At 39.1% G+C, this 25,282-nt stretch overlaps 1 protein-coding gene across 1 annotated transcript in view; it reads right to left on the bottom strand.

Moving 5' to 3' along the window:
* Nucleotides 1-1,697: 1,697 nt before the first annotated feature.
* The window catches only part of ass1 (argininosuccinate synthase 1), a 28,759-nt gene continuing 5,174 nt past the window's right edge, over nucleotides 1,698-25,282 (bottom strand). The window contains exons 9-15 of the mRNA XM_044096193.1: nucleotides 17,873-17,963; nucleotides 14,737-14,821; nucleotides 14,084-14,148; nucleotides 8,591-8,722; nucleotides 6,220-6,376; nucleotides 2,270-2,335; nucleotides 1,698-2,176 (exon numbers count right to left, since the gene is read on the bottom strand). Of these exons, the coding sequence (XP_043952128.1) occupies nucleotides 2,128-2,176; nucleotides 2,270-2,335; nucleotides 6,220-6,376; nucleotides 8,591-8,722; nucleotides 14,084-14,148; nucleotides 14,737-14,821; nucleotides 17,873-17,963 (645 nt within the window). The 3' untranslated portion in view covers nucleotides 1,698-2,127. The remainder of the gene's footprint in view (nucleotides 2,177-2,269; nucleotides 2,336-6,219; nucleotides 6,377-8,590; nucleotides 8,723-14,083; nucleotides 14,149-14,736; nucleotides 14,822-17,872; nucleotides 17,964-25,282) is intronic.

Here is a 25,282-nt window from a genome sequence, read left to right as displayed (position 1 = left end):
CAGATTCTAAGTTGGATTTCGGTCTCGACTTTGCCTAGGTCATTCTAATGTGAATTTGCTTTGATTTTACACCATCACAGTGTGGCTCTGGCTGTATGTTCAGAGTCCTGCCAGTGGGAAAACCTCCGCATAAGTCTTCAGTCTTTCATTCTCAAACAGGATTTTCTCCAGAATTTATCTCAACTCAGCTCACATCAGCTGTGATCAGCTTCCTGTTGCTACTAAAACAAAGCAATGCTACAGAATGAAGCGCAATTAAAAGTATGTGGAAGTATTCATTCTGCTTGCTGTGTCCCCATCACTGTTTGTGGCAAAGGGGATTTTCTTTTCAGTCGTAGGCTGTTTTTTTTTTTTGTCCTTTGTTTTAGGAAAACACAACAAACAGTTGTCTTGTTGACAGGTTCCCCACCTGAATTATGAATCTCTGCTGCTTCTTTAGAGTTACCATGGTAACCCTAAGAGAGTAACAGTGGCTTTTTCGGTTAAATGTTCAATAAGCAGTATTTGTTCTGAATTGAATGTAGGATCTTATTTAGGCCTTCATGATAAAGTTGGCTGAATGGACATTATTTCTAAAAATGTTTCAAACCAATGCATCATCAGTATAGCAAATTACTATTACCACTACTTTGTGCTAATCGACCATATAAAATTCCTATAAAATATTGCCGTCTGGTAATATTGTGACTTTTGATAGGCATTGTAACCCCTAGAAAAACATGAACACAAAGCCTTACCATTATGTGCATATGAGCACTCTGAGAGGCGTTCCTCTGCTCTATAAATGTAGGACCTGACGCCGAGCAGTAAAATATACATTTGTGACCCGGTTGGTTTTCCTTCCGTTTGACTTGAGCCGTTTGTGCTCAGAAACAGCCTCATCATTTCTGCTCCAGCGGTCATCATCAGTGATCCATCAGTCTGTGCCGGCCTCTATCTGCATATCGTTAAGATGATGCAGAGTCTTCGAGGTTATTGAGCACAACAGTTAAACAGGCAGGCGGCAATAACAGGACGACTGTTTCACACCTTCATACTTTCAGTGACTGATACACTTGGAAAAAAAACAAAAACAGTGTATATATATTCATCAATATCTGTAGATTCGACTGTTGACATGTAGTCAGCAAATGCTCTCAAAGATTAATGTGAGCTTTCATTTTTTCCTGGTGGAATCATCATGCAACATAAAGCTTCAGTGGTTCTTAAGTTCAATTCCAACCAAACATCCAAAACATTCATCTTCAGACAAAATAAAACTACTTCCTTGTTTGTAGGTAACATCTAAGATCCATTAACATTTCAGTCTGTCATAAATTTGGCCACACTAACATGAATTCAATTTGGAGTTGTCGTAAGAACACTAGCTGACAAGAAGCAGCATCATTCTTGTCAGGGTTGTTTTGCTACCATTTGTGCAGGCAAAGGCAATGTAATATGAAGATGGAAAACTACCTCAAGTTTCTTTATCATTGCCTTTAAAATTGACAGAACAACAAAACCATATATAACACAAATTATTGCTTATAATGGATAAAGTAGACTAATATAGCATTTGCCAGAAAACTATGCAAGTTAAATGAGTTTCAGTATTTTTGACAAGAAGAGTGATAAAAAATTACATTTTTTGCCTGCGACTATTTAGGTGCATCTAATTGAATGCAGAAAAACCACATATTCAAACTTGAACACCCAAATCTTGCAGCTCAAATTGTTAAATTTGTATATTTTATTATTACTTCACAGTACAACTCAAATTAACAATAAAAACTGTTTTGATAGTTATGCTAATGGTGGATGCAAAGCTAAACCTCCGACCAGAAATGCATGTATTAAGAAGAAGGAAACAAACTCGGTAGCTAAACTACTAAGAATTGTATCAAACGTCATGTTTAGTACACATTAGAATACATTTTGATCTAATTCAGATACGTTTTTCTAAACACTTGATCACCGGAGAAACAGTTTAGACGATAAGAGGCTATTGTGCTTACAGGCTGACACAACTACACAAGATAATAAGGCAAGAGGCCGACAATGGAGGAACAAAGTCTAAACCTATTAAGAGTTTAAGACACAGTGGCAACATGGAAGAAGAAAGGAAGATGGTTCACGGGACGGCAACAGTTACTGTTTGTTGCCAGAGAAACCCTGCAAACGATGATGCTCTCTTAGCCTATGAAGGAAGAGAGAATACCAACTTTTAATTGAATTTGTAAAACTTTTTTCACATGTATTGCAAGTAGTTTTGGTTTCAAGTAATACTAACCTGACAGCATTAATCCTTATGAACCCGGAGGCGTCACAAGGGTCGTAGTCTCCTTGTACATCCATGCTGAGGAGAAAATCAACAGAAAAAGACATGAGATAATGCTTTAAGTTATGTTCAATTTGGAAACTAAATATTTTTTTTTAATGGAAATGAACGACATTCCTGTGTCATAAAACAAACTGTTAGAAATCACCATAGCAACCCTTTAATTGAAAATTGGTGATAATATTGGAAATGTAAAATTAGAATCAATAATAATTATTATAGTAGTCATCAAAATGCATCTTACTGATTAAACAAACAAAATAGTATAAACAAACCAACATGAATATAACTCCTTAAAGGGAATATACAAAGGGAATTGAGAACAAACATTGGGCAAGACTCAAATCCCAGTTTTCATGAATTAGTTAAAGTTTTAAATACCTTATCTAACTTTACAGGAAAGGCAAGTAAAGATGCTAAAATGCTGTGTTTGATTTTCAGAGTCAAATCTTGGATTTGGGAGCTCTGTCCTTCAACATTTAGTTGGTAGTCAGACAACCTGTTGGCTACGGCAGCTAATGTGCTCAGTTACCAAGCAGACCCCTTTCAGCAGTACCAGCTGCTAGTAATGTACTTGTCTCCATTCTATGCAAAGAGCAGTGTAGAAAATGAGATTGAACGGTTTTGAATGTACCACCGGTAAAAATGTACAGACACTGTTATTTCCTGCAATTTTGCTGAGGTTTAAATGAAAGGAGTCAAATTAAATTTGAACCACGGTTTGACCAGGGCCCAATTTCAAGACTGCTTTCCAACATCAGCCTCCTTCTATTTGATTTTTCCAGTTTGGAGTCGTACACTTCCAAGTATGACCACAAACCAGCATAAATCCTGGTTAGTGAATGACAAGTAAAAGCAACAAAAGCCAAAGAGAAATAAATTCAACTACAATGTCCAGAGATACGTAGTCTCTTCAGCTCTTTAAAAAAAAAAAAAGTTCCTATTGATTTCCTCTAAATGCACCTGTTTGGCACTGTTTGTCCTGAAAGATGGAGAATCAATACAGCAAAATGAAAACATGTTCATGTACACGAGTGCTCCAAAAAAAAAAAGATTTCATTAAAAAGAATTTAAAAACCACAAACAATCAAATCTTCTCATCCGTAAGCCACTAGTTGTGTTGATTTTTGTAATCTCATGTTTGTCTTCCACTTTCCCAAAGAAAAAGTAGAGAATAGATAACTTATGCAGGGGTCTAATGTTAAGACCGCTCTTTGTATAGACACCTCAGCAAGCGTCTTGCAAAGAGTGCCGTGTAATTACAGCAGTTTCTACCTGCAGTGTTTAATACACTCTCTTACCGAGTCCTCTCCTCCCTGAGACACCCCCACGTCCCGGCGTACAGCTTGCACTCATTCTTTAAAAGCACTTAGCAAAAGAGGAAATTGCCAACAAATGATAGGATAAACATTATAAAAAGAAAGGACGACAACTAAATCATCAACTCTCAATACAAGGCTCCCTACCCGGCACCTGTGGGCCATTATGAGCGAGTGGCTACAAAGAATACGCCACTTTGTGTGTGTGCGCGTGTGGAAGTGTGTGTGCGTGTAAGCATGTGATTGTGTTTTCCTTTAAGAAACCCTGCAGTCTAATTGAGAATAAAGCCGGCCAGGAGCGAGAAGGGTGACATTTCTATCTCAGGCGGGTGCGGTGACGGGCTGTATTACCACTGCGTTAATGACGCCGTTTACTGTTGCCCGCGGAGAGCCAACAGCATGTCGGTGGGGGTTTCATGGCTAATCTGGTCCCTCTGCGTGTGTGTGTGTGTGTGTGTATATAGATGCATGTGGCAAGATTTTGTGAAGGTGTGCACGGCATTCAGGTGAGTCAAAGCCAGGTACAAGCATATGTTATTGACAATGACACACACCCTTGTTGATTTGAGTTTTTAATAGTTTTCCATAAATTTGCACACTGACTTGTATGCCTATAGAACATTGCAAGAATGTATTGTCATTTCCTCTTTTATTAAATAATGACAGAAAAGTGATTAAATGTCCTAAAAGATTGATGTCAACACTCCAGATGTTGTATTTGAAGCACACCGGATGCAGCGAATGAAACCACTGACTGCTTTCATCGGGTGTTCCTGAAACTACCACTGATTTGCAAATTTGGGCTCTTAAGAAGTCAGCTTAGCGACATTAAGACTGCAGCAGTCATTGAAAGAGGTTTTCATGTTGAATTTCTATAAAGTCCTTATAACAACAGTTCTTGTGTAACATGTTTATTGCAAAAACATTTATTTTTGTCCCAATGTACCTAATTTGAAGTGAAGATTGAATAACTTTGGATCTAATAAATCTTTATTTGCACTTTTAAAAATAAACATCCTGAAAAATTAAAAACTCTCTAATGAGTGTTCAGGAATGTGATAAACAGCAATTTAAGTTTTACTGCAGGGACTTTCAAGAAATGTCTGGATAGTGCAACATGGAGCATTATTGTGGACCTTTTTCCATATATGCTTTTTATAACATGGTGTTTTATTGGTTTTATTGGTTTTTAATAGTTTTATTGTCTTCTTTAGTTTTGGAACGCATGTATATGGTTTGACTGATTTATAAACAGGCCACATAACAAAATTGTTTATTTATATTTGATCAAGATGGGTAATCCTATCAGCACAACTATCACCGCCATTATCTCTGTGCACACTTTCCAGGATAATAAACGTACTCCTGTCTGTCGTCAGTCTCAAAGCCAAGTTTTACTGGAACCATTTTCCTCCCCACTGTTACCGTATGCTTGCTTAAGATGACAATAGGTGCAAAAACAGCAACTTAGTCCATTCAGCTAGACTTACTTAGATAATATTTACCAAATCACATTTGATAATTTGCTATCTTTAACCGTATTCTATAACATTTTGGAGTGAATTGAACTGTAAATAAATGGATCTGAATCTCATTACATATCTAAAATGTATTAAAATGAACCAAACTGTTTCAAACTACATTTGGATACCTTCCAATTAGATTGCATATATTTGGGGATGGTTTGGACCATTTTGTCTGTGCCTTGAGATGACCCTTGTTCTACATTCGACATGCTGCCTTTTGACTTTAGGGGACAAATATGATACAGCGTTATGTTGTTCCAGCTCAAAATGAAGATAAAGACTGACTCTAATTTATCTACAGTGAGACTCAAGTTTGTATGTTTTCCTGAAACCAAAGTATTCTTCTCAAAAACTGCATGTAACAGATCGAAAGAGAAAGAGAGCATAAGAGAGCACAGTCTCAGTTTATCTCTTTTCTTCTCGAAAAATGACTAACTCTCTGTAAGTGATAAATTAGTGGGCCTTTCTTTCAGTTTATAGAGCTGTGTTTCTCACTGTGGGAGCCATATTTTCGTCCCTTTTTCTGTGACCTGCTTAACTACCATGACACCCAGCTACTTTTCTCCTAAAAGCCGAGCAAAATCACCTCTCTCCTCTAGCAGAAAACACCATTAGCTCTCTGACTCTAGGGTACAACTGAAGTGTGTGTGACTTAAGTGGAGATGGAGAGCCATATGGAGAGGTTTTCCTTTGGTCAGTGCTGAGCCTGCCCAGAGGGCATCAAGGGTCAGTCGCCTGAACAAACCCACTGTTACCACAGCTAAGAGGGCATGGCGGGGGGCAACGAAGGGGTTTGGAGAGGGAGCTGCCCTGCAGGCTATGAGCTACATTTCTCTGATGTCTTTGTGAGGCAGGGTCGGTTTAGCATGCTGATGTTGGGGGTCATCAGAGAACTTGAGTGGTGAACATGTGGAATAGCCGCACTCTGCCCAGAACAGCCACACAAGCAACATCTGTCAGGTTAGGATAAATGAACGCCTTCATTAAAACTGTTTTCCAGCCACACACACACACACACGCACACGCACGCCTACACCCCCACACACACTGTGTTTACCTGACCAACTCCTCGTTGTACAGCGATTTTGGTGACTCTCGTCCCAGGACGTAAACCTGACCCTTGAAGACTGACAGCTGGACCTTGCCCTCGACGTTTTCCTGAGACGTGGCTATGCAGTGTCGCACAAAGTCACATTCTGGACTGTACCAGAAGCCTGCGGCGGGGACACAGCAGTGAGGGAAGATGTCACAAAACAGAGATGTTTCTGATTTTAGTCAATGCCATTGAACACGGAAAACAAAACATAATTACTAATGAAAATCTGTTCTTGTAAGTTTTTTTCCTGCACATAAGTATTAGGAATCACACAGGGAACATCTTATGGGCTAAATTATTAACAAGGCTGCAACTGACGACTGTTTTAGTTATCAATTAATCTATTGTCTGTTATTATGACTGTTGATCGATGAACTTGATAAAAACAAATGGCACATTCTGCAGATTTTTCATTTAAGACTCTTTTATACTAAATTAAAAGTGCACTACACATGCTAATAAACAATTAAATTCATTTTCAAAATAAGAACATAAAAACATTAGTGCCCAAAATGCAATAACAACATTCCTTTAGTGAATGCCTCATCATTTGTAGCAAAGGATGCATCTGAATCTGAAAAATACTAACATAAGAATGTGACAAACTCAACTCTTTCTGCTTGACTTTACATACAAGCAGTGTAGGACTGATCTATTGGCTATTTTTTCCAATTAATATATGGATAGCAAAAGATGATTAATGGAAGATTTTTTTCACAAAATTTGGTCCAGGTGAAGCTAAAACTATGCCGGTTGAGTTTTGAGCAGAATATATTTTAAAAAGTTTTTTTTATTATTATTTCATTTTAAATGCAAAATGTATATATCTGTGTACAGTTTTGGCTTAATTGCTACTCTGAATATGTTGTTTCAGGAATTGGCCTGGGTCAGTATACTCAAGTTAATGATCAAATGATTACTAAATTAGTTGACGGTCATTTCAACAATCTATTCACCATGATTAATCCAATTAGTTGTTGCAGCCCTAATTATTAATTCGGCCAGTGAGATAAAATATGATATACTCGTGGTAATAATCAGTGGTCTGCAAAATTCAGGCTTAAAAGTTCTTTCCCTTAGCCCAAAAAACAATTGGGACGCACTTTCCAAAAGAAAAGTAGAAAAAGGAACCTAAGTTTACCAATATTTTGTGTGTTACTTTAACTTTATTGTGCAGCAGCATGAAGAATATACATAACTGCATAAAGAAGAATGCTGCGCCTTGAAAAACTCAAATTCAAGAAACATGGACTAGTTAAAGCAACATCTTTTATGTGATTCGTCTCCGTCTGTGACTCTTCATCCCCGGCAAAGTCCACACACTCTTTTCTTCTCTGGCGTTTTGCAAACCTGAACCATCATCAGAGCCCAGGGACAGATGGGAGAGGGACGAGTCTATAGATGCTCAGAGGTCAGGCACACCCCGCTCAGCAGGGGTCCTCCTCTCATCAGCACCCGACCTCCACCTCATCGTCTGGCTATGTTCAAAGGCACAATGAGCTCCTGCTTTAATTTTCTCAAAATTCGCACGTAGTGCTTAAAAGCGACACTTTACGTATACATCTTGACTTATATTGATGTAAATGCTTATTCTGTCAATATTATGACAAAATATTTCTCTTTATGCTATAATACATGTCAAGATATATGTTGCGATATGTTATTTTTTTGCGATATGTTAAGAAAATAATGCTTGAAAAGTAATGAATCTTTCATTTTAAAGGTAATGTAATAAAACAGTTAATTCTTATTTTGTCCTATGTACAAATGTATGACACAAACCTATAAAATCATAACCACACCCCATCATTTATTTCTATATTTTCAATCTACTTAGCACATATCTGGATATCTCATCCTAGTCTGGGTAAATAGAGCTGTAAACAGATGCAGAGCAGGTGGATTGTTAACATAAGCTCCTCCACTACCAGCCGTCTGCAATCTGCAATTATTAATGATTTAAACCCACAAAGGGTTTAATCTCTGCCCTGTTCCTGAACACAGCACCTCTACGTGTGTGCGTGTGTGTGTGTGTGTGTGTATGTGTGTGTGCCAGCGTTCTAGAGGGGATAACTGGAGAGGCCTAGCAGTCGGTCTGTAATGGCACTGATCCTATTATGTGGATGAAGGTGCAGACGACCTGGGACTCGGCAGAAGGGGGGGATTAAGACACCTGAGCCAAGAAAAGCTCACAAACATGTGCAAACATACTAGCCGTGCTGTGGGTGTGTTTGCATTTGTACATGGCAAGTTTGTCTCTCACATCTGTATGCTAGAAATGACAATTAGTGCACTGAAGAATAAGCTATTGAAACTCTTGACAGATGCTTACCATTGTAGACAAGTTCTGAGAACTTGACGCCAAGTCCCTGTTTGATCCGTCGGACCTCCTTGTCCATGGTAAACGTCTCGATGTCCAGATGGGCTTTAAGCAAGATTGTGCCTCCAGGAGTTTCATATATCCCTGACAAAAAGAGAAGAAATAAATTAATTACATTAACTGGCAGAAGTTTTTATATTCATCTACCTTTTGACACAATTGCCAATGGAAATTACTGGGATTTTACGTGGTAGAAATGTGTTGCAAATTCTTCATCAGTTTTGATACAGATTCTCAATTAGATCTGGAGTTTTGAAAAGGACATTCTACCCTATTAAAATTATAATAGGGACGAATCTAAAATTCCCCTTTGTAGCTCCGGTGCTCCAGTCTCCAGGTTTTAAGCACTACTTAATTTAGCAGCATTGCCTGTATTTATAAGAACTGATCTTTTCATCCACCATGTTGTATTCCCTCACCATGATGCTGTCACCACTGTATTTCACCATGGAGAAATGTTTTTGGTGTGCTGAAGTATTTTCTGCAACACATAATTTGCATTCAGACATTTACCATGAACCCCAAAACGTGCTGTGGCAAATTTTAAAGAAGACTTCTCATGGTTTTCTTTAACCTCTCCGGACCGAAAGTAGCGCCGACGATCCAGCCAAATTTGCAGTACCGTAATTCCGACACACTTTGCACTATTTGAAAAATCCCAATGGTTTCAGAAAGGGGAGATGTTGCACAGCCAATCTTGGGTTACTACGGTAGCAGAGAGTGATATTAACCTGAGGGGGAGTTCCAGTAGCTACAAATAAATGAACAAATATATTTACTCATAGTACATTTAAAGAACTTGGTACAACTAAAATAAGCAAAAATTTCCAGGCAGAGATTAGAAACTTAGGTCATAAAGGGGTAAAGACGGGTTTCTTTGTTTTCATTTGAAGCCATACTCTTTCCCTTTGATGGATTGCAGAATGCGCCATAAAAAGGCATGAGATACTGTTTTTTAGAGTCACCCAACTTAAACTTCATCACAACTTCAAGCCTGATCTGTCTGGTTTGTTTATTAGTCTTCATGCTGCTGTTTGCTCACTAACAATCTCTAACAAAATTACACGGTTTGACAATTGTTAGTATTGCTGCTTTGCAGTAAGACAGTGCTGCGTTCAAGCCAAATCAGGGGGCCTTTATCTGTGGAGTTGGCTTCCAGAAAATGAAGGAAGAATCAATTCAATTAGACAATTTCAGAAGGCAATCTGTTGCACTGGACGTTATTTAGGGTCATGACAGTAAGTGGGACTGAATACAAATGCATCTATTACTTTTTTTAAATTTATTTGGAAAGAATATTATTAACCTTGTAGTTTACAATTATGCAACTTAAAATGCCCTCAAGTTTCTGATTGCAAAGTGATTTAATGCGGCAAAAAAAGGAACTTAAGAAATGTTTCTGCCTGTAAGGAGATGCATGTCGGCTCTACAGTCCTAACACTCTTCACCGTCATTATTTCATTCTTCAACAGCCATTTATGGGCCTCGTTCAGCTAAGCAAAGGGCATCAAGCAGCTCTATTAGTAATTAGCGATGTGACTGACAGGCCCTCATGGTGCTCACAAATCATGGACAAGCTTGTCCAGGGTAAATGACAGGTTGGGAGGCCCCTGCCAGCCTGGAGTCTGGACCAGGGCCCCGTGTACCCTGCAATTTACCCCCTCCGGACAGGGAGGGAGGGGTGACAGGAGAAAAGATGAGGTACATGACAGGAGAAATGAAGCTGTCATTTAAATGTCAGATAAAACAAAAAGAGGGCAGAAGGAATATAGAAAGGCAGACTTGAAAATGGAGACAAAAGCGAAATCTATGACCTCTATTTCTAAGAAGGATAAAATCTGGAGAAAGTGAGCACCATTCACTCATTAAACGAATGGTTCCTTACATATTCTGCGAATTTGACACAGTTGGGTTTCTTGAAACAATCCAAATCTTCAGAAGTAGCATTTTATTCCAATGTCCACAAAGGTTCCTCATCAGATTAGAGAACTGACTGGTGCAACAAATAAACAAAACCAGCTTAGCAAAACTACTAATTGTTTAAAGCTCCGAAAAAAAATCCCCATTTCAGCTGGAATGCTTTGGTGACTAGAATACGCCGGGACATTTCCGCTGTACCCAATCAGATAAGTTAAAACTGCCCTCAAACACAACTCAGATTAACTGCTGCCAAAAAGACCTAGCTTAACTGATTGCAGCCCATAATTGGACACTGTCCGGGTAAGCTTCTACAGTGGAGCTTTAGGTGGGCTTAAGGAGACAAGGCCCTCTGTGGTTTCAGAGGTTTTAGTTTTTTATACAGCGGCTGCAGGTACGCTAACCACTATGCATGGCTTCAGGGCAGGACTGAATTATTCCTCAGCTGATCCTATCTGAGCAAAACACAAGCTTAACCAGGCAGCACATACAATTCTCTGCAAAAAAAAAAAAAAATCATATCTCTTAAAGATTTTCCACATTTGTCAAGTTAAAGCCACGAGAATCAGTTCATTTTATGAGAGACCAACATATTTGTGCATTACAGTAAAGTGTGAGGAAAATGGTCCTTGGTTTTTAAGGATATTTTAAAGTAATAGCATGTATTTGTTTTCAGCCTCCTCTACTAATAGCCCTAAATAAAGTCTTTTGCAATCAAATCACCCTGAATAGTAAAATAAGCTGGTGCGCAGTTTTAATCTCAGCATAAATACAAGTTGATCAGTGAAGATTTCGGAGGTTTTGAAAGAAAAAAACACCAACAAGCAACACAGCAGATATGCCCGTTTAGGTTCTACAATGATATCCAGAGAGCTGAACATTTAACATCAAATATGATGTTGAATCTATTAACCGAAATATAAAAGTACAAAGTACCAAAAGATGGCCATCCAACAAAAATGATAGGCCAGACAAGAAAAACATTAACCAGTCAGATTCACAGCTTACTTTGGAGAGCTGTTTTCTGATTACTTGAAAACTCTGTCCATAAGAACAGACCTAAATCAGACTGAGAAGCGGTTCTCAGTCTGGCTCAGCTCCAGAAAATCTGGAAAAAACAACTGGAAAAAAGTGTCTCTGCATGCAAATCATGGTAGAGACACACAAAAGCCTTGTAGATGCTGTTATAGTCAAAGGTGGTTCTACAAAGTACTGACTGAATGCAAATGCTTCAGATCTGTATTTGTATGCAACTCAGAATCCCTCTTTTTTCTCTAAATTCCCAATAACAACTTTGCGTTGCTGTATCACATAACAAGCAAGCAAATGCATGAGGTTTTCTGGCTGCAGTATGACAAATGGTGGAAAATTTCCAGGTTTCTTAATACTTTATTAAACCAAACTGTAAATAAAATGATCAAATATTCCAAGCAAGAACAGTTTTCTGTGTCGATGTGTTCAGCTGCAGTCTTTGTGGAGTTCTGAAGAAGTCGCCTCTGTCTGCTTCCGACTCCCTCATCAGAGCACAAGTCAGAGGTTTGACAACACCGTGACAGCTAGTTGGGCACACAGGTTGTCGAATGTTTTGTAGCACGGTGACAAGATTCTTGACAGACCATTTGAGTCCCATCTGCCTCTCTGACCCTGCACAAATAAATATGACCTAAACACAAATAAGTATGACATGTCCCCCGTTCAATCCCTCCCATCGTCTATTGTGTGCACACAACTGCCACTCCAGAAGAGGCCAACCTATGCGCTCAATGGTAGTTATTCAACCACTTGGGCACCTTGTGCTCCACCTCTTCCTGTTGCTCGCAAAGAGGAAACAGCTTTGATCTTTTGTTCAGCCGACGGGGAGAAAAGTGGGTTTCCCATTTTCCAATTTCTACCTGCCACGTTGTGCCGCGGTCACACTCTGCCGGCCAGTCAATTTGCCAATCACAGCACATTGCGAGGTGGGGAGGAAAGAGGAGTCCGTGTGTGTCCTCGTGGGCGCATGTTTGCAAAGTCGGGACTGCACACTGGCCTTGTTTATCGGCTGCGGTAACAACATGTAGAGACCTAACAAAGGAGCTTTAAGAGTTGATGGTTAATACCGCAGATGAACATTGTGGGCAAATAGGCAATCAACTGTGTATTTACGTGTATCCAGTGGAGCATTGACAACAACATCCTCTTCTCAGCGTACTGTATGCACTTTTTCTAGCGTACAGATGACTGGAAATCACTACGACATCTTAATTCCTGGTGAACGAGAGGAAAAGATGTCTCCTGAGGAGTTTGTCATTCAGCCCGATTTTATGGAGGCAGCAGAGCGAGACGTTTAAAGCACTCATGTAAAATAACTGCAAAGTGCATGAAAGCCCTAGATGTAGAAAAGTAATACTGAGAAAAAAAAAATACTTGGCATCCTGAACACTTACTGGCACCTAAGGTAAAAACAGGTAAGAAGCCACATTGAAAAGAGAAAAAATATATATGAAAATCACCAGTGCCAAACTTATTAGTCCACCCCACTGTTACTGTTAATAAAACAGGAAAATCACCAGTGGCCAAACTTAGAGGTAAAAAATGCAGGGTGTCTACTGTTAAAATTTATCTCTTTCTTTAGTGCAGGAGAGCACTTAGGCTTTCTATATTATTTACATCTGAAGACTAAGAGGTTCATAACAGAACCCCGACTTAATGTCTGGTCAGTTATTTCAGATTATTCTGGTTCAAGTCCCAACAAGGCAAAGCAACTTTATTTACAAAGCACCTTTCAGCCAGAAGCAACTCAAAGTGCTTGTACAAAAAAAGTTAAAAACAACATACGACAACAAGATAAAAAATACAGTAAATTGATATTTTATTGAAAATGTCCTGGAAGTTTAATGTTTCCAAGGACTTTTAAAAGAAAACCAGACTCAGCATCACAGATTCGCCATTGTACAGTGGTCTTGAGGTGCTTTTGCACACATTCTTCCATTGTTTTTAGTACAAGTTAAAATTTATAAACAAATAAAAAATCCTTGAGTTGCATGTATTTTATTTTTGTTAGGGATGACATTAAAAATTACTTCATGCACTTGAATTAATAGTTGTTTATTTCCCCACAAATGGTTAGTGTATAAAAGGATGGCACTGCACTCAAAAGATTAATGAGGCAAAAGATTTTTGTACAACGTCCTACATGAGTGCAATGAAATGAAAGTACAATCTGTTACATTTATCTTATCTTATTCATCTAGGTGTTTGGGGTTATCTTGCTCTTTTTACAAACATTCCCAGATTGCCTTCTGTTTTGTTTAATAAGGAATAGCATAGCTGAATCTTTTGTGTGTTTTTAAGAACTTGATATTAGACCTTAGATGGTATTTGCTTACAAAACCTGTTAAAAAACAAATTGTTTACATGTTAATTTCCAAAAAATGATACAGGATGTAATTTCTTTTGCCATGACTGCGCCAGAATATGTAAAATTAGCTGATACAGTAAGAATGGAATAAAAAAACGATTAAACAAATCCAGATTTTAAAGTTTTACCTCGAGACTTCATGCCGATAAAACGATTCTCTACGATGTCAATGCGACCCACTCCGTGTTTTCCTCTGAGGAAAAAGAGCAGGACACAATTATACCCACCTTCTGGATTCAATTTAGTGAACCTAATGGAGAAATAAACTGCATTTCTCACTGATTACTTCTTGTAACTTGTTGGTAAAAAAAAATCTGTCAGATGAACTACCTTAATTTCTAGCATGTCAGTGTCTAAACCAAATTCAAATGGATGCATATGTTGAAATAAAGGCATGTTTTAAGTGTTTCTACATTTTAAGTTTCTTAAATGCAATATCTGAAACTTAATGTTCATGACCTACACAGTGCTTAAAAATTCTCTTTAAATATTAAAGTTGTAACAGGTATTTTTGTTGTGCCTAAATGTTCTTAAAATCAATTCCTAGTCAGATGTGCTGAAAGCAATAATGTGCATAAATAAAAATGCATAATTCTGGATATTTTATAGGACTACAACCAAGTGGTTTAAAATTACAGATTCATATTTCATAATTTAAAATTAGAGTTTGGTCCAGTGACTCACCACATGTTATGTAGCCATAGAATTAAGGCCAGCAACAAAAAAAATAATAGTTAAGAAATCCAGATTTTTTTAACTTTTAATACACAAAAGCACTTACCCTATTTCATTGAGGTATGAGAAAATATCCAGCGCCGTTTCTTTGGATTTCCCTTCCTTCACATGCATCACCCTGACAGGAACTCCTAGAGAAACAAGTTTCACCGGCAGATAGTTGACATAAGTGGATCATTTAAAGCAAAAACTATAGCATATTTAGGTTTGAATCTAATTTATATCTTTATCAAAAAGTTGCAGAATCAAAAATTTCTCCATAAAATGCACATTCTTGAAATCTTACTTGCTTTCCAAAACATAAAATATGACAAATTTGCACCAAGATTTGCTTAAGAATTATTGGTAGAAACAAAAAGATACATTGAGCAAATAAAAAAAAATTGGGAATGAAATTAAAGCTAATATATTTATTTAATCAGACCAAAATAACAAACAGTGGATAGATTATCCTGAAGATAAGATTTTTTTTTTCTTTGTCTCAGAGAGATCAGTGAATACCATCTAAAACTCAAAGCCTTTACATATGCAACGGTGAGAAAGGCTAATAAATTCAAAAGCTCTCCTCATTTGAAAGCTGTGAAATTGTGGGCCAGCCTCTACCTAATTCAATTACACAGCTTTGTTGCCCATCCTCTGTTTAGTGCTGAGATTTTGTCTCTTTTTCCACAGCATGTGCAGAAGACACAACCATCTGCAGATCCATCATCCTTCTTCCTTTAAACAGCATCTCACACATAGAGCAAATTCTTCCATACAAACAAAAACAAAATACTGAAGTTTACTCCACACACACTTCCTCTACAAAGCCACTTAAACCAAGTGCACATCAATCACTGTCACCGGCCTACTTATTCATGGTCCTCAATGAGCAGCAGGGGCCAAAGGTGGAGGTGGGGAAACAAACAGACGCGTGAAAAGAGTTTAAAGTCTAAACAAAGCAGAAATCTACTCCCCATGCCTAGATTAATGTTTTTTTTATCATTATTATTATTTCCAACCATGCTTTCCTGGACTCAAAGTTTTAGATGTTGCTGACAGGATAAAGAATGGATGGTCTCACTTTTAGGCCTACAGGTGAGGAACTTATGTTTGACCAGTGCTTTCTTGATGTTTTATCCAAATCTCGCGCTTTACTCCTTCAAATATCCACCAATCTGATAAACATCCCCAATAAATTAGCTGAACGTGGGAGTTTGGGGGCCGGCCTTTCATCCCTCCGCTCTCATTTTCCTCGCTCTACTCAGGTTGGCCCGTCCATCGTTCCGTTTAGCTGCTTTATTTTCAGTTTTTGCACCCTTAACAGTGCAGACAATGGGAGCGAAGACACAGTTGTAGGAAAAATTAGTGCTTTACATTTTTCCTCTCTGTCTCTTTTTCGTCCACACTACTTCGGCATGACAGGAGGGAGGCATGAATTTAATTTTTCTCCTTAGAAAAAAAAGGGGGGGAAAGAAATGGGGAATAGAGCGTTTGACGGGGGGAGCAATAGGTTCCTGTTGTTATATATTCTTTTTTAATCAGTGAGAAAACTTTGGTGAGAAAGGCAGCGATGAAAAGGTGGGAGGGGGGGAATGAAACGAAACATTCTTTTGCTGATCTTGTGCTCAGAGGGAGGAGTGGGCTCGGGCCTTTGTGTGGACAACTAAAACAGCTTTTGTCATAGCGCGCTCAATAAAAGGGCCGGAGAATATGTGTGAAAATGGAGAGCAGGGCCACTAGCAGCCCGCAAAACCAGTCAAGGCTTTACTGGTGCATCACCGTTTTACAAAAGCACACCTCACCTCCAGCTGAACGGTCACAGGCCGGCCCGTTGTTAACTTTTTTCTGCGGGAAGCTGGTAAAGGGAGACTCTTGCACTGGTCCACATCGACACAGCAGCCTGACATTTCCTTAGCTTCAGTGATTAGCACATTTTCCCACCATAACTCTCTGGCAAACTTTTGAACTTCCATAAAATTTGGATTACGGCTTGTAAAGCTGTCCATCAAGCCTCAAGGGATCTGAAGAGCCGATTGATGTTCTTGCACTTCAGCCACCCCTGGTGACAGAGGATGAAGGAACATCTGTGTCACCCGCCCTCAGGCCTGGATGTGTCTTGCCATTTTCACTCTGCACAAACATGTGACACTTTCTTGTGTTCAAGCCGGAGCCCTGCGGCCGGCGTCTCTAATGATCGTTTCTCTGGGCCCTCTGGGCTCAGAGTATAAACTGGAGTTAATGCTTCCGGCTTGCGGGAGAGGCCCCGGGGCCAAACAGAGCTTTTTTAGGCCAAGTGATGGTGTAAGGGGTTAAGGATAAGTCTGGGTGGCCCCAAGTGGAAATAAAATGCAGGGGTTCAACTTTAAAGTGACAGTTACGGCCATCTCCATTTTAACATCAGAGAATGCTAAGATGAAGCGTTTCCTTCCTCACTTTGTTTCTCTGTTCTTGATCTTCTACAGACAGGACCTGATCTGTTGATATCTGACATATTCTGTCCTGTGTCATGTTGTCACATACAGATCTGACAGAAATCGGGTCTATCTGATTTATTTGATTTGCTTATACCTCACAAACCCACCAGATCATTCAGTTTTTCTAAGGTTCTTGTATTAAAATTAAAATAAAATTTCAATCCTTGGAATGACGCTATTTTAAGTAAGTTACATTTTTGTAACTTACCATTTCAACTGCTATTTTTTCAAATATTGTTTTATTTCAATTCAGATTTATAATTACACTCTATTTATATTTAATCACAAATGAGAGGTAATTTATTTTTCATCCTCATTTATTTTTTGCACGGCTTTAGAATTTCAAGTATTTGCTGAATTATTTATGGCTTTTATGCTTGAAAAATATGTTTTGGTGTTTTTACAGTTTATATGATCATTTTTAATCTATTTGTTGGTTAATTAATTGTATCTTCATCTATTCATTTTAACATTTCTTAGTGTAGAATTGTTTTTACCAACCGTTTGGTAAAACATTTGAGTATTTTAAAAGTGCTCTGTGAATACAATTTCATTGACTGATTGGTGAAAATAAATAATGTCTTTATTTAGAAATGGTTAACATTTCAGATGCTAGATGTTTCCAATTCTACATGGGTGGGTTTTTTTTTAAATTGACATGTCAAAAAAAAGAAGAAGCTGATTTTCGGGGAAGTCAGCGGGTGGGACACTGATAAATATACAAACCATTTTTAAACTCTATCTCCAGAACATCTGGGACATTTGGAGAATCCTCTGGGTTTTTGGTCATCAGGTAGAGGTCAAAGGGAGCATGGCTCTGAAAAACAACCAGAACCACAACTTTTATGATCTTCATTCCCTCTGATTAATAACACAGAGATTCTTGTCAGGACAGCAGCACAGTGACTGCAGTAGGAGGAGAAAACAGACAGGAGGTAAAGTAACTGAGATAACAATGCGTGAAAAAGGTTTCCATTCTGAAAACAACATCAAGAGCAGAGGGAAGACAAAAGTGCAATTTTTATCCTCTGTTTGGTTTCATTTTCTCCGGGAAGCCGTTCTCTGCAGGGGGAAGGAAAGGAAAAGTGAAACGAAGAGTGGGATAGCTGTCGACGCTTCTTCCAGGTTTCCAGCTCTGATTTTCTGAGTGACATTTCTCCTCTGATTTATTTTCAGGAGATTCTTCCTAAATTGGCATCACACGACAACAAACATCTGAAACCCAAATCCCACTGAAGGCGATTGTGGTTGACAGATATTTGTCGTTTTATTTTATTTTTTCCTTTTTTTCCAGTTGGCTGCTAAGTGATTTCAGTGAGTCGCGGTTTGGACCTAAAGGAGCACGGTGGTGTGACGATTCCACCCGGCTGATGTGCTCCTGCGACAATTACACCGTGTTAGGACAAGACGATGGTCAATGTCTCCTGAGCTGAGGCAAATTGCAGGGGGTGGGGGGAGAGAAACTATGCAAAATAACTGCTGGGTGCATTTAAATGGAAAGCTTTACCAGACTCGAAATGATCATGCAATAACTAATCGGCATCCGCTCGGCGCCTGTCAGCCAGGGGAAAACGAGCAGCGCAATCACTTTCCTTCCTTTTAACTAAACACAAAAATTGAGAGAGAAGGCGAGCGTCTCCCTCTCCTTTATTTTCTGCTTCAGTGCCCTGAAAGATGCCAAATGAGAGTTTGCAGGAGAGGGGCGAAATTACTACTCTAAAAAGCCTTTTGATGCTTCCTCTTTAAGGGAGGGCGGAATAAATACTTTTGGGGAGCTTTTTCAACCTTCAGATACAAAGAGCTATTGGTTGAAACAATATACTTGAGCAAAAATAAATAAATAAATAAATAAATAAATAAAGAGAAGAAAAGCTAATTTTTTCAGCTTAAATCAGAAGGTTGTTTTTTTTAAGTCAACATTTTAGTCAAATTTCTGATGTACGTACATAAATCAAATGAAGCCTAAGAAAGCCTACAAAAAAACTGCTAAGATTATTCTTTTTTTAATGTACACACACTACAATGTGTGAAAACTCATCCGTGCTCTGACAGCAAGAGTTTAAACTTCCTGAAAGCAAAGCAAAGCAAAGAAAGGAACGTAAGCCAATAGGGTTGTTTCCAGTGAGCAGGACATCAATGCATTTCAATTCAAACCCCCTGCAGGTGGACCTGTCCCAAAGCCGTGGCCCTGAAAGAGAGGCAAAGGTAAAGATGGAGAAGGCGGGGGGCCAGGGGTATTGGTGGGAAATGGGGCGTGAAGCGCACCATCATGTAGCGCTGAGCAGCTCCTTTGGCTGCCTTTGCCTCGGCGATATTGTTGTGCTAAACGTGCCCCCATACAGCAAGAGGATAAAAAAAAAAGAAAAGAAAAAAAGAAGAAGGCTGACGCATGAACTTAAAGCAAGTAAATTTCTATTTTTCCACTTATTAGTTGCCTCATTGGGTTTCAATCAAAGCCAAAAGGGCCCCGAAGGAGGCAGAGGTAGTAGGAGTGGAAAGCAGGGAAGAGGGGCATCTTCGGTGCACCGGATTGGAAGTGATGCTTAAATCACCATGTCTCAAGTCGGTGCGCCTTATCAAAATGCAAACACAGCAATCTGAACCAAGAATAAAACAATATGCATGTAATCTGCAGGAGGCAGGATTTCTATTCTCTAACACCTACGATGTGTCCATTAGTTTTAATGAAGACAGCAGTGGAAGCCGAGTTGGACGCAGAGATCTCATCACAGGTCAAGCCCATCAGGCCCGAGGGCAGCGAGGGCGCACGGCAAGCTCTGACCTCTTTGCTTCAAAGCACACATTCACATGTAGACACACACACACCTACAAGCTCATTTCCTACCCCCACAGGCTCTGCACTGACCATCCATCTTACCAGAAGGCCGCACAACCAGCAGCAAACAAGTTTTCATTTCCTCTCAGTGAGATGAGGCTCTGCGTTTCGCTCCCTTGGCTCCGAGTCAACACGAGCAGCGGCTCATCACCTCCCGGATCAAAGAGCCCAGAGAAATCGGGGAAGCTCACCGGTGACAGAGGTTGTAATTAAGACTGAGGTTACGTTCTAATGACACAGGATGAGTGTCAGGCATCCTGAGGATGGACTCTGGGTGCTCATGTGTGGAGGGAAATGATGAGCGAATACCAAGCATTTGCCATCATGGTAAATGGAAGTTATTGCATAAGAAATGAATGGACATTTCTTATTCTTGATTTTTGCTTTGATATGGGTTAAATGTTTGAAAAATCCATAATAAGAATTGAAAATATAGCTTTTAAAATACCTATAAATAAAGTAACAGCTTCTTAAATCTGTAATTTAGGTTACCTTACAAGACGTTTTCTTTTCATCCAGATGGTCAATGTATTTTTGGGAGGATTTGACATCATAGGCCAACAAAAAATACCCTAACTCTAACCCTAACTTTGAAGCGTAAGGAAGCAGAAAAGTAGTTTTCAAAATTATTCACAAGTAAAAACATAAAAACTGCGCCCTGCATTTGTATTCAGCCATACTTTACTCTCATCTAATGCTGGTACTCCTAAAAAAATTCTTATTATTATGGTTAAGGTGATAGATCATCATACCAGTGCAATTAAAATGGAAGAAAAATTACATATTTTTCAAGCATTTTTTTTTTTTTTTTTACAAATAAAAAAATCCAGAAAAGCTTCAAGTAAATTTCTATTCAGTCCTCACTTTATATTTGCTGCAATTACAGATCCAACTCTTTTTAGGTACGTTTCTACCAGCTTCAAACTGGTAGAAGCTGGAAGAAACGGGAAGAAGCTTCCAAAGATTAAAAAAACTGGAATCTTTGCCAGTTTTTATTTGCAAGCTGTAACATTACAAGAAAGAAATGCTACTTAAAAAAATCTAAATCATCCAGAAAGCAATGTATCATTTCCTTCCACTTCATAAACAATATCTGCACTACTTTATGTTAGTCCGTCACATTAAAGCTCTGTAAAATCCATTAGAGTTGTCAATTGTAACATGACAAAATGTGAATATATGAGATTATGAATGCTTTTGCATCTAATTGGTGAATCTTCTAAGCAAACCACAACCTCAAATGATTTACTGCATTTAATAAGAAATACTCATCTAGTGCAGTTATCAGGTGCACAGCAAATGTATGAAATAACACAATAACAACCTGTCAAAGCTGCATTGCTTCACAGAGGTTAATGCTGAGTAAATAAAGGCCTTAAGGTCACTGTGTCAGAAAAGAACAAGGTTTGGGGTTATCAGGAAGGATACGTTGTTAATAACAAAGTAACCTGAACTCTTCTGGCTCCTATCTGCAGGAAAACATATGAGCGACCATTTGGACATTTCCTAATGTGACAGCACTGAGCAAAGAGGGACCATTGTGTTACAGGTGGGGGCAGAGGGGGACATTTGAATGGTCCGGGTCTGGCCTTAGCCTTTGGGGTTGTAATTGAAGGAGGGACAGAGGCTGATACACAGTGGAGATACTGAGAACAAGCCGACCTCTCTTAGATGACTTCTTAGATTGATCACACTCTGACATGTTAGTTTAGGAATTCAAATGTGTTGCTGTTTCATTTGTTCATTTTGGGTAAATTGAAATAAATCTTATATTCCAGGTAAAAACACCTGGAATTTAAGGACGAAGGTAGTGCGCAAAACTCCAATGTAAGATTAAATGTACAGTAAAGTGCAATAAAAAAAATAAGAATAGACAAAACTCCACCACCCACTCTTGAAAAACAATATACAATGAAAACAATTTGGTCAGTAATGGAATAATTGAATCACTGTCATAATTCATGACACGGTTTTGGTCGAGTTTCAGTGTTGAAACAAACTGTGTCAATTAACCTCAAGAATACTTTGGTTTATAGAGGAATTTATGGTCTATTTAATGAGTTGAAATGGTTCTGTGTGGCAGCAAACCCAGTCCAAATCATCACGACTCCACCACCGTGCTTGACAACTAGTTTAAGTGTTTGTGCTGATATTGCATGGTTGGTATTTGTTGTGATTTTTGCGCATTAGATTTTAATAATCTACTTAATTTGTGTAAGAGTTTGGACTTTTATTTACAGTTGAAACAAGATAATAAATTTATCAAAGACTGACTTTTTAAACCTCAGGCTACTTTGTAGCTAATCTGGTGATATACTTAGGATTATTCTCCATTATACAATCCAGTGCCTTAAGATGTTGCTTAAGTAATTACATATGTTATTTTCTCATGCCATTCTCATTATGGACAAAGACTTCAATTTGAGTTTCATCAGACCACATGACAGGCAATGAAGGCTATTAAAATTAAGCTCTCTGCTTTGAGTGCATTTGCAAACTGTAATATGCTTTTTGCTAAGCTTTAATAGTTATGGCTTCTTACAAGTTGAGTGGCATTTCAGCTACTGCTTGAAGTGTGGCTTTAAAACAGTAAATCCCCCCAAATAGCAGAAATATTGTGAATTAATTAACTTAACAGAAGCTTACAAAGCTGCAACAGCATCATCTGGATATTCCCAAATAGTTTAAAGTACTGTGAGCTTGATAAAATTATTGTAAATGAAAAAAAAAAAATCACTCACTCATTATTTATCTACTTAGAAATATTGTTTGCAATTGCGCCTGAACCAAAAAAGGGGACAGTCTAGACAGTTTAATATCAGATAATAAGATAAAGTATTGTGTGTTTTTACATCTGGTTTCAGCTATACTTGTAATTTAGAAACCGCTTCACTTAATAAACATAAACATAGATGTAGAATATAAGTAGAGGGCCAAAGGTTGTGGCTACATTAATTTGCAGAAATATTAAACATGTTTCAAAGCTCCGGTAATGTATTCAAATCCTTTTACCACTTCAGACCTCTGCACCATAAATATTTCATTGTATATAATGCTATTAATCGATTCAGTATTGGAGTAAATGGTCCAAAGCAAAGCCCTTGAATAAAATCAGTTACAGAGCACTGTCATCATACATCGCTATGCTATTGAGCCGGCCCGCCTCATTCATTTCAAAACATTTCTCCACAGGACGGCTAAAGGACAGGGCACTAAAAAAGAAGTGAAGGGGTGGGAAAGGGGCAGCGAGGGAGATAGAGGTCTGTGAGTTACAGTGGCCCTGCCCCTGAGTCTTCTCTCCAGCAAAGCGGGATCCCTCTCCTCGCTACAACACCCTGTGCATTGGGGACTCATCTGTCTGGCAAACTGTCTTTGTACTTAACTGTTACTGGTGACATTTTGGTGTCACGGTGTCAAGATGAAGTGGCTCCCCTCCCACGTCGCAGCCTGCGGCAGCGCGGCCGTCCAGACAATGAGGTCCCGAGGAGCTGGGGCTGGAACTCAGGAGGCCCCAGCTGGGCGCAACGCCCTAACCCTTCCCTCTCCCCCTCCCAGGCTCCCATGAAATCGGGAATTAGTCGAAGCGTTGCTGACGACAAGTCAGTGTCTGTGTGTCCCAGGTTCTTCCCAGGGCCCGGCGAGAACCCGGGGTGAGGAGAGACACAGACGCAGACATATCGACCATAGGATGGGAGCTTCGGAGGTCAGTCAGGGGGAAAACAGTGCACATTGGACTGACCTCTCACCTCTGGCAGAGATCAGACTCATGTCTCTCTCATGGTTCTGTGATCGAGTCAGCCAAGCTTGGGTCATCAGATGGTGGAGAAGTTTTACTGTTCTGTAAAACAATGTTTGGTGTATTCAACTCCTAAAAAACATTCAATATCGTCCCTCTATCAAGGTTTGTACTTGAGAAAATGGACTAAAAGATCACCATAACGTCCAGTTAGGTGCAGGTATGATTTTTATGTTGACATTCATGATTAACTTGAGCAGCCTATTTTCGAAAATGTCCTCCAGAGTGTTGGAAAGGCGACCCTGATTTATTAGAAGACAACAGATTCAGGAGGAGCAGTGTGGGTTTTGTCCTGTAGAACCGACGTCCAATCTTGCTGCCATGGGAGTTCGTCTGTCCAGTCTACTGCGTGAATATGGAGAAGGGTTATGACCATGTCCCAAAGGGGCTTTTGTTGGGGGTGCTGCAGGTGTTCAAGGTGCTGGGAATGCTTTTAAACTCAATCTTAGAGAAACCAAAAGTCAAGCTTGTTCTCAGTGCAGGTTGGACTCCGTTTAGCTGAATGTCAGGTTTTTGAACCTCGTCTTTGCTTTTTGCAGATGATGTTATTCTATTGGCATCTTAAAACCTTAACCTTTAGCACTAGTGGAGGGATCTCAAACTCCAGTCCTCAAGGGCCGCTGTCCTGCAGTTTTTAGATGTGCCACAGGTACAAAACACTGGAATGAAATGGCTTAATTACCTTGTGTAGATCAGTTCTCCAGCACCTTGCTAATGACCTAATTATTCTATTCAGGTGTGGTGCAGCAGAGGCACATCTAAAAGTTGCAGGACAGTGGCCCTCGAGGACTGGAGTTTGAAATCCTGCACTAGAGTGAAGCACAGCAGAGTGTAAAGCCACAAGGATGAGAGTCAACGCCTCAATGTTTGAGGTCCTGGTTTTTAACTGGAAAAAGGTGGAGTGCTCCCTCTGAGTTGCAGATCAGTATCTTACTCAAGTTAAGTAGCTTAAGCAAGTTGATGTGTTGTTTAGAAGTAAACAAGAGATGGATAAATGGACTGGGGCCATTAAGGTTGATTTACTGCTTCCTTGTATTGAAAGAAGTCAGTTGAGAAGATTCTGGAATCTCAATTTGATGCTTTCTGGAAGTCCTTAATGTTTCCAATTATATTCCACTGGAAGGAAACTTTATCTCTTATGTCCTGGGAATGTCTTGGGAGACCCAAAGCATAAACTGGAGAGTGTCTTTGACAAGAGGGATGTCTGGATTTCCATCCAGGACCTGTTACTTACAGGTTCAAGTAGCAGATATGCAGAAAACCAAGACTGGATGTATAAATTAATGAAGGTGAAATAAAACAATAAACATTTTGAAAATAGTTAACAGACTGCAAATTTGGGACTTGGTTTTAGAGGTGAGTTTGTTTTATCAGCACAAACCATGATCAGTTTTGGTTTCAGAAGATGCTTGAATTGCGGTGTAAAACACTAAGCTCATAAATATACTTCATGCGCTGTCAGCAAATACTATACTGCTAAATCAACTCAGTAAGGTCTTGTGAA

Source organism: Gambusia affinis, linkage group LG17 (assembly GCF_019740435.1).
Source record: "Gambusia affinis linkage group LG17, SWU_Gaff_1.0, whole genome shotgun sequence".
NCBI classification, from domain to species: domain Eukaryota; kingdom Metazoa; phylum Chordata; class Actinopteri; order Cyprinodontiformes; family Poeciliidae; genus Gambusia; species Gambusia affinis.
This window is presented reverse-complemented; position numbering and strand designations above follow the sequence as displayed.